Consider the following 15250-nt stretch of genomic DNA (forward strand, 5'->3'; position numbering starts at 1 on the left):
AAAGAAATCAGCTCCTAAACTTAGCAGATTTTCACCAGGAGAGAAACCATGAGTGGGTGGTGCTGCTGATGTTCAGCACTGGCATACAGATATTTTATTGCAGCCTGATTTTACTCAAACTCACTCTTTAAGCCAGTCAGGCTCCTTAGCTCCATTATTATTTGAGGGTGCTCCAGAACATCAATCCTCTTGCCTCAAGTTGCCAGCTTCCATTTGGTCATGGGTATTAGAGATTATACTAGACACTGGTTGCTATCAAATTCACTAAAATTAAGAAATTAATTACTGTTTATTTTTAAAAAGTGGAAAAGAATAGCTACAGGTTGTCATAGGCTCAGTATTTTATTTTTTCCCTAAGCTGTCACAGAACACTGTCCTATTATCAGAAAATCAAGCTTAGCATTGTTAGCTTTATGTCAGTCTTTTCTGTTGAAAGAAATTATTTAACTATCAAAAGAATAGTTTCCTTATATGTTTCAGAACAGAAACGAATGTTTTCTGTGAATGTTGAGTTTCAGTCATAAAAAAAGTCCTCAAGCAGCCTTTATTTGGCTTGAATTCCTTAATAGACCTTCTGCTTTCTCTTTAGGATTCTGAATGCTTGTAAATGTGCTTTGGAATCTGGAATTGGTAAACTCAAGGCTCTCACACAGATCTGCCAAGGTGCATCAAGCTGGAGCTTATGCTAGAGTTAGGGTTAGGTTGGGCTTTAGTGATCCTTCAGTAGGAGATTAGTGTGTTGCATGACAGTGCATCCCTTACCTTTAAAAAGTACTGAAATAAAAGAGAGCTGTAGGGAAATGAAAGATAATAGATCTTGTAACTCACTATCCTCCCCATTCTCTTTTTCCCTTTGTTTATTTGGCAGGCAGTCAAGCCAAGCCAAGCATCAAGACACTTCTCAGAGCTGCCAAAATCAGGATTAATTTTTTTAAGAAGGCCTATTTAGAACTGACCTCTCAGAAATGTATTCAAACCTGGAATAATTACCTCCTTGTAGTCCCATGTCCCAACAGGATTCTGCTCATGCAGACTTACCACAACCTCCATTTGCCATAATTGCCTCAATTAGAGGTGTCCTAATGCCTGTCTCTTATGCAAGATAAATTTGTATCTAGCTGGGAGTGAATTTATCTGCTTTACCACTGTCACATAACAATGCCTTTGAAATGCCTTTCAGTTGGTTAGACTTTATTTAGGTTTGATATCTAGATTACCTGCAGCTTATCAACTGCTGATAACATGCAAATACATCCCTTTCAGGCAGACACTCTGCTCTGAGTGTACATGATTTTAAATACATCACTCTCTGGAATATCCATTGGGAGAACAGTTTGCAGCCTGTAGGTGAGAGTGCTCATGCAGGCAGCTGATGGCTCTTGAAAAAAGGATGGGATGTGTAGGAAACACAGGTTGGGAGCAACAGATTACAAATAGAGGATAGTTAAATAGGATATGCTGAGCCTGTGGGGAGTTGGGGTAGGGAAGGAAAGGTGGCGTTTACAGCTGATTTGCCCTGAATGGTTGGCTGCCACATCCCCATCTTCCCTGGCTGTGTGTGTGTTGTTCCATCCCATGGACCCAGAGCCAGCAATTTCCAACCTCCAATCCATCAAGAAATAAGTATCGTAGGAAAAAAAAAGGGTTTCCTCTGGATCAACTGTAATGACATGTAATGACAGTTCACCAGGGCATATATTTTCACCTGATAAAAGTTAATCTTACATGGCCAGCAGCTATAATTTTATAATTATAGACCTTCTGCCACAATAGTGCTGTGAAATAAAATAGGTGAGATAACAAAACTGCACGTGGGTGTCAAAAAGGTTTAAAAAATGAGAGGAGAGGAAAGGAGAAGAACCATTGGAGATCAAAAGGATAAGGGAGCCAGAGGAAGAAGGAAAACTTTCTGCATGTTTGCTGCAAAATTTTCTGAGGTGCAAACTTGTGTAACTAAACCTGTATAAATAATCAGTTTCCAGAGAGAAGAATTTGTAATATTTTTATGTCCTACAATAAACAACCACCATGTGGAACTGGAAGTCCCAGCATGTAAATATTGTTATTAGAGTGCATTTACTTATTTACCAAGGTAATCATATTTTGTGTCTTACAAACGTGAATGAAAACAGACTTCTAGATATAAGAAAAGTGCATTCAAAATTGAACAGTATCAGGAGAAAGGGAAATTCAGAGACTGCTTGTTCTGGTGTGCTGCTTTTGTTTTTTTTCTTGAAGAGAATACAAGAAAAACAATCCAGGGAATTACAAAATTGAGTTTGTGTGGATGCTGAAGTCATATCCCATTGTACTTTAACTGGAATAGACAGAGGCTGCCCATAGCATTTATCTGTAAACAATTTTAATGTGTTTCCACAGAGAAAACCTGCACTCATTTCATGAGGGACAGTAGACTTACCATCGTGTCCTAATGATTTAATAATTACTTTTCAAAATCTCAAACGTGGGCTTAGATAGGAGTCTGTTTGTAAGTGCCTGAATAATTCATCTTGTGTTGTACATTACCTACAGACAAAATTTTCTTGTAAGCTAAAAAATCGTTTTTCGTGACAAGAATAATGCAGTAATCTAGTTTCATCTTGTACTGTCCAGTTGTTCTGATATTCAAGCTCTGTTAAGGTCAATATATTTTTTGTGTGATCTGTCATTCAAGAATTTGTCAAATTCATTCTGGTCTGGTGGGTGTGCCAGTACATCCTCATATATATAGAATATTATAGAAATATAGAATAGAATAGAATAGAAATATAGAAATATAGAATAGAATAGAATAGAAATATAGAATAGCATTTGATGGCATTATTTTGATCAGTAACGCTTATGATGCTAGACCTGCAAAGGCCTCACAAAAGTTATAGAAGATCTTCTGTTTATAGTTTCTTTCCTTTCCTAAGGCTGTTTGGGGTTTTTTTAGCCCTTTTTTGTCTTTCAGTGATACTGCCTGAAGTTACTAATTCGCTTTCCTTCCTCAGTGTTACACTTTTCAGGTCACTGGGATGTGCCATGGAAACAAGCCCATTAAGATGAATGATGTGTGTTGTAATTTCATTAGTGTCATCAATAATACGTTGCAGTTTTCTTTTTAGCAGTGTCTTTTTGTTTTGTGGGGGTCAGGCTGACTGGGTGAATTATATTTATAAGATCAAAATAGTTAAGGATGAAGGTAGATACTTAAGCAATTAGGCCAGAGGCTGGAATTGTTGTTTCAGAGGTGTAGGCTACAAAACCAATTTGTGTTAAGGAATGTTTAAGTAATTGAATTTCACAGTCCAAATTAAAGTCTCTTGCTATCATTCTGTGTATTGTGGGCACATGGTGATATCTTGTGTCAGTGAAATGGCTGGGGTTTATTTTTCAGTCCATGTGTAATCTTTAATGAAAACACTTTCCTGAGTTGTAAAGGCTTGGAAGTAATAAACTGAACTGACCATTTTTTTCATTTGATGGAGCTTCAACTGAGATAAGAAGTAAACTTGTATAAATTGACTCTCATGAACATGCATAAAGAGAGAAATCATTTTATGCAACAGAGGGGTGGCATGGCTTGCCAAGCAAAGATAAGTAATTGGAAAATACAAGATCCCAGGGAGAACTCCTTGCAGAAAATTTGAAAAAACAGGTGCTGTGTTATGTTACTTACTATTATTTGCATACATAAAAATAAAAATAAAAATTAGGTTCTGTCACACTATGCAATCAGCTATGCTGATATCATAGTATGCTTGCAAAAGTTAAGATATTATTTTAAATTATGACAGTAGATTGCTTGTCTCATTCACCAAACAGCTGAGCTTTTCTCATCAAACACTAATTTGCCCAAGAATTCAGGTGGGGTGGACTAGGAATACTTGTTTTCACTTGGATCACCTGCCTATGGATTTACTGTGGAATCACCAGTGCTTCCAAAGTCACAGCAGCAGATTTAAACTGTGTTAACACCTTTATATTCCAAGGTAAAGCTTGACATCTGTGTGCCTTGTTTAGGGCACATTTCAAGATGGGACATGAGATCTGTTCCTGGTCACCACATTGTCTCAGCAGTCCCCAGATGTTCCAATCTTCAGTCCGTCCTCTCTTTAGAGTCTGATTCCTGGCAGTCTTAGTGTTGCTCTGCTGATGATTTCTGTCCTATGATGTTTTTATAAGTTGACATAAAGGAATAGAGGGTTCCTAACACAGATCAGGGCACCAGAGTTGTAGGCATTTGGAGTAGAATTCCAGATCAGTCAGACTCTCCCAGCCACCAGCAAGCAGATCTCTCCTGAGGGTAGCAAGTGATGTGCTTATCTCCAGCACTGTCCTTGCTGTTGAAGGTGGTGGAGGGGCTGAGCAGCCTCCTTTCTCCCTGTGAACTGCAGGAACTACAGAGGAGAGTTCTTCAAAAGCCTGGTTCTGCTTGCACTGATCTCAGCAGGAGTCCCTGAACTGAGGGAGCAAAATCAATTCCCTGCTCTGAAAAACGCAGTATTTCCCATAGCACAGCCTATCCTTAAAAACCAACCAGCCAAGGATTTATCTGGTTCTCCAACATACACAGTTTTCATTTACTGTGTCACAGGGACTGCTTTGGGACAGTCCTTGATAAAACTTGAGTCACTTTTGAGTAGAAGCTGTTTTAAAACTGGAGAACATGGCAGAAGACTGTAGGTGTTCTCTGGTGTCATTTATTGGGCTACTTTGTCACCTTCCCCCCAGGCAGACTGGAAATTAGGTGATGTGTAGAATGATAGGATGCACTTTTGTGGTCATCTGTCTTGTGTAAATAAAATTGGTGGCTTTACTGCTAATTTGGAGTTGTCATTTGGCCTGTTCTGTTGTGCAATGGGGTTACCAACAAAGTGTGGAAATGGTCCCCTTTTTTTTGCTGGGTTCTCCAGGAAAAAGCTTCTCCCTTGCCCTGAACACCTGCTCTGTGTTTAAGGATAAGGTCCTGCACCAAAGCACTGTAGCTTTCCTGTTTCAAATTTCGCTCACTTCTGTTTACAATCAAAGGAGCTCCTGGGTGAAGATTTATGATATTTATGTGCTCTTCTAATTAGAATAATGATTACACCTGGTTTTGGGTAACGTTTATAGCCTGCTTCAAAGAGTCTCATTAAAATCACTGACTAGCTTTGAATTCTGAGCCTTCCTCACCTCATACAGATAGCATTTCCAAGGGATCACACAATACCCTTGCATGTGTTTTTCTACAAACCATTAAAAGGTTTTGCAGATACTACAGGAAAACACAGATTTTGTCTCTCAAGGGTTTAGCTCTGTGTGCTGTTTGTTTCCTTCCTCGAGTATGGGACATTATAGATGGGCTGCTCTTGTTCTGATGCCACAAAGGATTATTGATGAAATAAAGTCTCTGCTGAAGGCAATGAGTTTTACCATTGACTTCAATGCAGCTGGAATTTCACCTCTGAAGTGTGAAATAAATAACATGAGCAGATAGGAAAAACAAAAGCAAACCCAAGCCTGTGCTGAGGGTTCACAGCAATAACCAAGCTTTTTTTAGAGGGGAATAAATGGAATCCATCTGAGACACAAAATCCTTCAGAGGGATGTGATAGGTCTAGGCTTGTGCTTTTGAATAAAATCTTGAATGGTCAAAGAGGAATGTGAGATTTCTTTGATGGATTTAGTGACTGCTCCGGTGTAAGTACATGCAGTTCAATGAATAGATTCAGTTTACAAAGGCATAATAAATATGCATTTGCCTCTCACTCTGCCATGGGTCAGCTTGACTGTGCATAATATGTGTCATCTGTAAGCTGTAGCTGATACTTGCAGGGTTTCTTGATGGCATCTGATGGATTGTCTCTGTGTTAAAAGTTTACCATTCTCTCCATTGTTCTCTTTCAGAAATATCCTTTACAGACTGGATGACAGGACCAGCGAGTTTTCAGTGCTGCTGGAGGCACTGGAGCACCACAAACTCCATCAGTCAAATGAGACCATTCAAGCAGCCTTGTCAGAGGTGCTGAACAGCATCAATTCAGCTCAGGTTTACTTCAAAGCAGGACTTGATGTGTTTGAGACTACCTTGGCTGGAAGGAAATGAGAGGATTTTCACATTGCAAGACATTTGTTTACAACTTGCTAAACAAAAGTTCAGCTTGGACCAGAATTGCTTTGAGGATCAAACCTTTCTCAGCCTTTCTTTCAGCTGGCGCTTAAAGGTACTGCAACACGTGGTTTAAGAAATGCAAAACAGTATTTTGCACTGTTCACAGTATATCTCAAACGTCTGTTCCTGAATGTATAAAACATAAAGAGAGGGAATAACGCTTCAGAGATGATTTTTGGAAGGACATCTGCTGTATTTTTGTATGTAAAAGTATGCTTTTATGACTCAGAGCTCAATCATGCAAAGTACCAAGCGCGTCCTGCGGTGTGCTGGAGACCAAATTCTGAGACACCCCAGATGTGCAGCCGGGGCAGATTTCCATTTCCTCTGTCAGAAAAATCTGACTCAAGTTCCTTAAGGTCTTCAGCAAGCTCATCTTCTCCCTAACTCCACTCAGAGTAAGTGGTTGAAGGGTGTGGCATTGCTGTGGGTCTCCAGCACCGGAGTGGAAATGCCCAGAACACCTTTATGGGTGCAATCCAACACCTTTACTCCTGTGGAACAATAAATACCTCAGTTCTGAGAATACAGATAAACTTTGATTATTCCATTTCTGTGTGAAAATAAAGAGTTGTTTTCTGTAATGTTTCTTGGAGAGGAAATTCTTGTGATGATTTCAAATGATTTGAAAAGTGTGAATCGGTAGTTACACTTGCACAAAAATGTTTTGAATATTTATGTTAAATAAAAGAACTGCCTAGTCTTATAAGGCTACAAGACTTAAAAACTTTCTCCATATATTTCCAAAACATCCAACTTCAAGGTCTCTAAATTTCCAGGGAGTTGTAAATAAAATCAAGACATCCAAGTCCTGGGAACAGTTTTGGGATTCCATCACTCTTTGCCACACCACCCACTATTCCAGGCTGGATCATTCCATAGGCCTGGCATACAGGACCTGGATTGTTGTCAAAAAAGCACAAGGAATACATAAATCCACTCCCTGCTGTAGAAGCAGGAATTCAAGTGTGGAGGCACAAGCTGGTGAAGCATATTGCAGGGCTAAAACTCAAATGTGGTTTTCCATTGGTACGAGACCTTCACCAAAGCTCTAATCACACCATTGCCTGTTGGCCAAAGTCATCTGTGAGTGAAAGGATCAGGAGGTTCAGTGTCCTCTGAGGGGATTCTGTGCACATTTGAGAACTGCAGGTCTTAATAATATAAACAGTTGAAATTATTAAGCCCTATCTGGGTTTTACAGTCTCAAATTATTCTAGGTTTAGAGCTTAAATAATTAATTTTCTATAGATACTAAGAATTTAAATATAATTTATTTGATGGAGATGTTAAATGTATTGTTACCCAGTTTGCCATGGAAACATTACAGGAACATTTCAGGTTGTGATAAAAATGGGAAAAGTCTCTGTGTTAATGTTTAAAAATTGCATTCAGGAAAACTTCTGAGTGCACAATTCGGTGAAAAACTTTTTAAAGTTCACACAGCAAGAAATGAGCTGTTTGCAGATCTGGGTTTCTGTTTCCAAAGTCCTTGGCAAAGGGCCTGTGGCCCAGGACTGGGCACAGACAGCTGTGCTTTTGCTATATTTCTTTGCAAGTCATGATTGTGCAGTGGGCAAAAGCCCCCTGGGCCTGACCAGAGGCAGAGCTGTGCAGTTGGAATATGAATATGAATAATAACTTCAGCAGCAGTAAGTGGGACTGCATGGACTCAGACATTCTTACCTCCTAGCTTTCTTTGGCATCTAATCAGCAAGAGTTCATGGTGATTCTTTTGCTAATGCTGGCACCAGTTCTGTTTAGTGCAGAGAGAATTTGACTTCTGGAGTGAAGCATTGTTCATGAGGTGGGTTCATCCCCTTGTTTGCATACTTTTTATTGCAAGACTTAAGTGGTTGGAATAGTCACTTTTGAGCGGTGTTTTTTGGGGGGATTGGGGGTGTACTGTGCATGATACACTTGAAGTGTGTTTGTAACCACAAGGGACCATCTTGTAACAGTTCATGCAGGGACATATTTTCTCTAGAGTGCTGGCTCACTGTGGAGCCTTCAAAGGTATTAAATTATAAGGGTCAGGTGCCATTAGGAGACCAAAAATAGAGATTAACACCTTCTTTAACTCTACCACGTGAATTTAATAACTTCTTCCTCATCCTTAGAAGGTTCCACCAAACCCACCTCTAATATAACCAAAGTGTACTCAGCAAAATCTGTGAAATCAGGTGGGAGCAACATCCCTCATGTATGATTTCTCAACCCTGTAATTCCTAACTAAAATATTTATCTTGTTTTCTCGCTAATGTCCTTCTGTAACCACTTCTAAAATAGCAGACTTCAAAGTGCTCTGCTAGAAAAGCACTGCTATTGTAAATGTCTGTCTATTCTAGAGAAAATCAGATGTTCTTGGTGGTGAGATGAATCAGATGAGCTATTTAGGGACTTAAATACATTGATTTCAATGTTGTTTCACACTTGTAGACCTTTTGTAGGCTTTTATTTCAATGCTCAGATCTTACATATAAGTGAGTGCTCAGTGATAATGTTTGTACCATTATAGATTTGAAAAAAAGCACTTTTGAGCTATATCCTTCCATTGATTTTTAAATCCTGCCTATTGACTTCAGAGAATTTATAGCAAGTTAAGGTCCTACACACCTGGTATGCTTCTGACATAGAATTTTTGCCCTACCAGCTGTGGAGCATCAGCTAAAGGAAGGTGTTAGTAAATCCTAGCAGCTCCCCAGATTGACTTCATTCCTGTGCTGTACTGGAATAAACACAGCACCCTTAAAGGCAGAAGTGCATTTGCAAATTGCCTGGATGATACTAAAAATGTGTTAGCTTTTCAGAAACATCAATTGCCAGAGACAATATAACAAATGCATTGATTGCTGCTTAATCTAGAGTCATGCTCACAGTGACCAGAAAATCCCTGCAGCCTGCAATATTTGTATGTTGAGACAGTTGATAATAAAAAGCCAATAAGGTTTTATTAGTATGTATTTTAAAGAGTCCATAAAGAAGCTAAAGTACAATCAACTCAGATGAATAAAAAGTACATGGGAGCTGGATTTTGAGTACTAACCTTAAAAAAGGCAGTGAATTGTTTTTATCATCCAAGAAAAACAGTACCTGTGTGAATATGCAAACACACAAATGCCTTATATCTTCAAAAGGTTCTACAAACATTAATTTACTTGTGGTGCTTTGATACATCTACATAAGCATAGATGTAAATAATAATTACGTGAGAAAATTAACAAACTCTGTGCACTGCTTCACTTACCTTTTTGGAAAGTATTTCAGTCTAGAGATGTGAAAGGAGGCACTGCAGCTGACCTCAGTGCTTGCAGCAATAGGTGGGGAAAGGTTAAATCTCAGGTATTCCAGAAGGAACCACTGCAGGTCATTTATTCCAACCTCCCTGCTCAAGCAGGGTCAGCTAAAAACAGCCTCCCAGGAGGGATATGTTCAGATTATTTTTGAATACTTTCCAGGGGTGGAGGTTCCACAACCTCTCTGGGCAATTTGTGCCACTGCATGGTCACCCTCAGAGAGAAAGTGTTTCATTCTTCCACAGAAACAGTTTCTCCAAATTTCTGCCTGTATTGCTTAGTTGCTAAATGACTGTAATTAGTTTGATTGCAAACATTCAGAAGGTAACCATCACTTCATTTAGTGAAAACTCTCAGCCACAGTCTCCAGGATTTCACAGTTATAACATGCTGGAAAGTTTGTATGAGATTTGTCCTCCAAGCCATGGAGTTTATTTTTAAAGTCATAGAAACTAATGTCCTTATCTTTTGATGCCTTTTGTACAGTCCCTGGTCCCCAGTCACAGGATTGCTCCATACTTCAGGAGGCTGATGGAGAACAAAAGATGCAGGGAGGGAAATCACCCATCAGCACATGAGAGCTGTAAATGCATCTACTTCACCCAAATTTGGGGGGCTCACCGTGGCTTGTGTGGAGTGGAGAGGAAGGCAGGATAACTGCATGGCTCATTCCAGCTTCAAGAGCTGTTAAATGCTATAAACATCCTTGTGTCTGTGCTCTCCAAGGAGCAGTTGAGATTTCCCTGCCAGGCCCTGGGAGCTCTTATCTGTGTCACTCAGGAGAGGACACCTCTGGCATCATGACACTTGCTGACTATCTCAGAAAACAAGCTCAGTGTGGATGGTCTTTCCCCTCAGCACTCTGTAGCATTTTAGCAGTGTCATGCCAGTCCCAGAAAAGAGAGTATTAGGAAAAAAATGTCTTTTTAAGATGCCTGGGACCCGAGTTTGGAAAACAGTTAGCCTTATGCAGCACTATTAATGTTCAAAACAAAATAAGGTGTCTTCTTTGGGAGCTCTGAATCTACAAAATTTTAGATAGTCTCTAGGAGCACAAATGAATGTCTTAAATATAGAATGCACAAATATTTATGGTCCATTACATGTTATGATAATGATAAAAATTACTTGGATACCAATGCAGTGATAGTTTTGGGTGGCTTTAACCATCTGGCTGTTTCCTCTCCCTCTGACCCCATCTTCCCCAATCCCCTGCATTCATCTTCTCTCACATCTTTATGCAATATGATGATTTTTCCCATCCCTCACCTTTTTCTGAGTCATTCCCACCAGTTTTCTGTCTCCATTCTGCTTCCTTCTCACTTCTTAAGCTCCCCTTTAATTTGCCAGCCACCAAGTTAATCCCCCTTTCTTCTCTCTCTGATCTCAGTCATGCCTTTTGTTCCCCATTCAGTTCTCAACTCACCTCCCTCAAGTTTAAATTCTTATTCCTGGTACAGGTGACCATAATAAAGAGCTGAAAGTGATGGAAAAGGCCTGCTCAGATCCAAATGGATAAAGTACAAGGAGACATCATCTGTTAAATTCAAACTATTCACTTCTGAGTACATGCAAGCAGCAGGTTTTCAGTTATAGCTTGAATGGAAGCAGATTTTTTTTACTTATCTTCATTCTCTCTAATGTCTGGACCAGGAAATTCCCTCAAAAGTAGCAGTGTAGGCAGGTGATAAGCTTGAAAGTTTTGAAATAAACTTTCTGAAGTTGTATGAATAAGAAATTATAGACAAAGAATACCTACTACCTGTCTACAAAATAAACCAAGGAGTGTAGAAGGATGGGATTTCTCTGACCTTGCAGGTGCCATCATCCTTCCATTGCATGATGGCTGCAAACAAAACTTCTGTGTGTAATTATGCTGTCCTGCAGTGTTTTGCATTATTAGGGATGACAAGGACTCAAGCCATGTGCACAAACCTGTATTTGAACATTAACATTTGAGCCTAGGAAGTGCCTGAGAATAATCAATACCCATTTGGGACTCAAAGGCTTTAAGAATATCCAAATTAGACTGTGTTTACTAAAACTCTGGTGCTATTTAGCCTTTGTTTTTTCCTAATTTTAATCCCATTGCTGCTGTCTATTTCCAGTGTTGCTCATACACACTTGTCATAACTGGAGAAAATGTACTTCTACATAGATTTGCAAAAAAAGATTATGTTACCCCTCAGTCTCACTGACTTGGTCTGGCTTTTTAAACAGGGTTGACTTTACCATAATTACTTACCAGGCTATTATTCCACACAAGTGAGGTCAGCAGAATTTGGCCACTATTCATGGAATTTCCCAAAAGATTTGGTATCAAAAAATCAATTATTTCTGTTTAGTCTATTTGCTTTAATCTCTCAACACAGATTATTACAAGCAAAAATACCCTTTTTTTTTTTAATTGGGAGGAGTCTCTTGGTCAATGTTAAGTAAGCCCACTGGGCAGAATATAAATGTATATGTACAGGTGATAGAATCTAGAATTAACTTTATAGCTATTAGAAATGTTGTCACAGACTAATGCACACATACTTTTATAAATTTCACAGGTTGAAATTAATACAAGGGTTTAATTTAAGAAATTTAATCAGAATCAAGGCATGGAGCAACAGTTTTGCTGTGTAAATGTAGTATATGCTTCCTCATCTGCCTAATCCATTTTGGTTAAAAAAGATCAGGGTTGTATTTAAGCTACTTCTCTCTGATTTATTTTCCAGCTAGCCTTTGAAAATGAAGTCTTGGTCTTTATTTTTCTTTTCAATGTGTGCTGCCTTTAATGTTTATGGAACACTTCTCATGTGATAAAACAGAGCAACACCTCCTTGTCTGATCACTCCTGGATGATTTGATTGGGTTGAGTTGAATTTCAAAGCATGGTTTTTGGAAGAAGGTCCTTAACTGACTGTTACTATATATGATATTATATTCTAGAGTGGCTGCCTTTACCATGCAGTGCTGTAGGTGTGCAGTGTGATGCTTTGAGGCACTAATTTAATTTTTTTTTTGGTGGTTTTGCAGCTATCTGGCAATTTCCCCCATTTGAGGCTGTGCTCTCCTGCCCATGCTGGTGACAGAGCAGTGCAATACCAAATGCTCTCAGCACCTGCTAGAAGGGACATGCTGAGGGTTTGTCTGAGCTGTCAGTGCATTTCCACCCTTTTTAATTAGTGTCCCTTGTGGCCCCACTTGGATTTTGTGTAGCACAGTCTGATCCTGGTGGCAATGACTCCAAGGTGAGCTGGACAGGGCTGACTGATGGCTGAACTTGCTACAGAAACTGCTCATGCCCCTATCCTTAAAAAAAGTAAATAAAATACTTGGCAAGGGCTTCCCAAACACTTGGTGTTTTCAGCCTGTACACGGAGGATTCTGAAAAGGTTTTGGGTGCTATTTGTTTTTCTCACAAAAGTCTCATTTCGTGTTTTCAACAGCTGAAACATCTCATAGGCTGTGAATCCACTAGAGGGGAAATAAGGAGATCCTTAATATTTCATACTTATAGCAAATAAGATGAACACAAATTCTCAGTGTTTTCCATTTGCAGTTTAGTTGAGTTAATAAGCAACATACTCTTATCACACATGCTATGATTTGGTATTCTGAGACAAATAGAAAAAGAATGTGATTGCCTATCCAGAGGAAATATATTGAATTCAGGGAATGTTTCACATCCAAGCATCTTAACTGTTTGCATACAATGTGAGCAAGCACAAGTTAAGATACTTGAAACAGATCCTTTTGGGGATTTTAGTACAGGAAAACAATATTCTGTGTCAGGGCAGATTTGAGCATTGCATTCCTAGCCAGCTGTGTGGTAATGTGAGTCCTCCTTGCTGTCCCTGTGAGATTAATGCTCCAGTGCTGTTATCAGTGTCCATGCTGCCCTCAATACAAAATACTATTTTTTAGTAGGTAGCACCTTGGAGAGTTTACCAACTCAGATGGAATATGCAAGTATTTCTGCCTTTTGTATGCAAAAGAGCAGCTGTCAAGTTGTGTTGCCTTTATCAAGGCTTGACATAGGATTTGAGATGCCTGAGTGATGACTCTGTCATTCCATCTACTTCTGCATTTGCACGTAGTAAAATCAAGTTGCCAAAATTGATAGCTAGTCAAGGCAGAATGTTAAGTAACTACATTTTTTTTTTGACCATGAAATAATATAAACTTGATGCAGTGATTTCTGGAAGCCAATAAATATCATGTTGTGTGGAAATGTGCAATGAGAGGTTGATTTTTATAACTTTATAGAATGTTGAGTCTGAATAAAAACAGCTTCTTTGCAAAATTAGTTTACTTTGTATCAATTTGTACTTTTATAACATAGTGCAATAAAAAGGGAACGGTGGCCATTAATGTAAGTAGATTCTACATACTTTGATTAAGAAGCCCATTTTATTTGTTTGTGCTCTGAATATGATTTTTGGAGTCTGTGAGAGCATTTTTACAGGAGGCACTGTGGGCTGGAATTTGGTAAGAGATATTTTGTGAAAGCAGTTGTGAATTACACAATGTTTTCTTCCATAGTTATATTGTTGCCAGAAATTAAACTGGAATATAGAGATGTGTATAATGTACATTGCACTGAATGACTTGGAATTATATTCATTTGCTTTTTTTGTTGGATTTTCTTTCTTTTTTATAATTGGTTCTGCCAGTAAGCTGTAGCATATGCCTCTCAAGCTGCTGATTCAGTAATGTAGATCCCAGGGCATTAAAGCATAATGGGAAGAAGCAGAAAGGCAAGGAAGGGAAAAAATAGCTAGACAGAACCTCAGAACCTGGGGTGGGATAATTTACTGACAGGTAAACTTTGAATTATCCACATTTTTGGGTGCTGGTATATAGAAAGCCCAGAAATTCAGGTAATTGGTCTTTCAGATGGGGAAAAATTGTCCCTGTATTTTTTTGAGAACATAGATTTTGAAAAGTAGACAGAGACTTTGGGTCAAATTCACAGTATTCAGGATGAGACTCTTGAAATATATAAAAGAAAGCTACTGAACAACGTTAATGTTACCTGAAGAAAGAGCCCAGTCCGTTCTGAAAATCTTGATTATATGTAGTATTCAGATTATATGCAATTCAGCTGATCAGGCTTTTTCCTGTAGTTCAGAGGTCCAGAGATTGTAAGATGGGTTTTATCTCATGAAAATATTAATTCCATTTTTTGCTGGTATTAGATGAGAACTTGGAGGCTTTTGTGTACTTACAATGCACTTGAGAGGTGTAATGAAATAGTGCTATTGTGAAAGAATGTGTATTTCCAAATTTTATTTCCAGTTTGTGTAGGGTTTCGGTTTTGAACCTGCCTTCCTGTTGACCATATTGAAAGGAAAAATACAAGGAACTCCTTGTAAATATTTTCAATCATGGCTAGACAGTTAACCTCATTTGATAAATTAACTCCCTACAAAGTGCAGCTGACTGGAATATCTCGTGTAATGTTAAAGACTAATTTGTGAAAAATATTCCTTCAGGATATCTTTCCTTTAAGCCATGTAGACCTGGGCCATGAAAATAAAAGCCACCTGTATATCAACAATTTTAGGTAAGTCCCTGCTTTGCAATTCCTGCTGATAGATCTATGGAAGTCAGTACTAATGAAAAATGGCATAGAAACAAAATGTTTTTTTCTGAGTACCAATATCTTCCTTGGTGGCTCTGATTGGGAGATTGAACCATTATCCTCTTTCGTCAAGAATTTATCTGAGCAGGAATTTTCTTTAAAAATATATTTAACACATAAGCATTCCAAGTGGTCAGGCTTGGTATAGAACAGAGAATTTCCCAAGAGAATGGAGCTATATAT

At 38.7% G+C, this 15250-nt stretch overlaps 1 protein-coding gene across 5 annotated transcripts in view; it reads left to right on the forward strand.

Annotated features, from left to right (window-relative positions):
• NAALADL2 (N-acetylated alpha-linked acidic dipeptidase like 2) overlaps positions 1-13729 on the forward strand; it is a 394159-nt gene extending 380430 nt beyond the window's left edge. For all 5 annotated transcript variants that reach the window (XM_085069057.1, XM_085069058.1, XM_085069060.1 and 2 more), the window contains one exon: positions 5872-13729. In XM_085069057.1, the coding sequence (XP_084925183.1) occupies positions 5872-6070 (199 nt within the window). In that variant the 3' untranslated portion in view covers positions 6071-13729. The remainder of the gene's footprint in view (positions 1-5871) is intronic.
• The last annotated feature ends 1521 nt before the right edge of the window (positions 13730-15250 follow it).

Source organism: Lichenostomus cassidix, chromosome 9 (assembly GCF_008360975.1).
Source record: "Lichenostomus cassidix isolate B80296 chromosome 9, HeHo_3.0, whole genome shotgun sequence".
NCBI lineage: Eukaryota > Metazoa > Chordata > Aves > Passeriformes > Meliphagidae > Lichenostomus > Lichenostomus cassidix.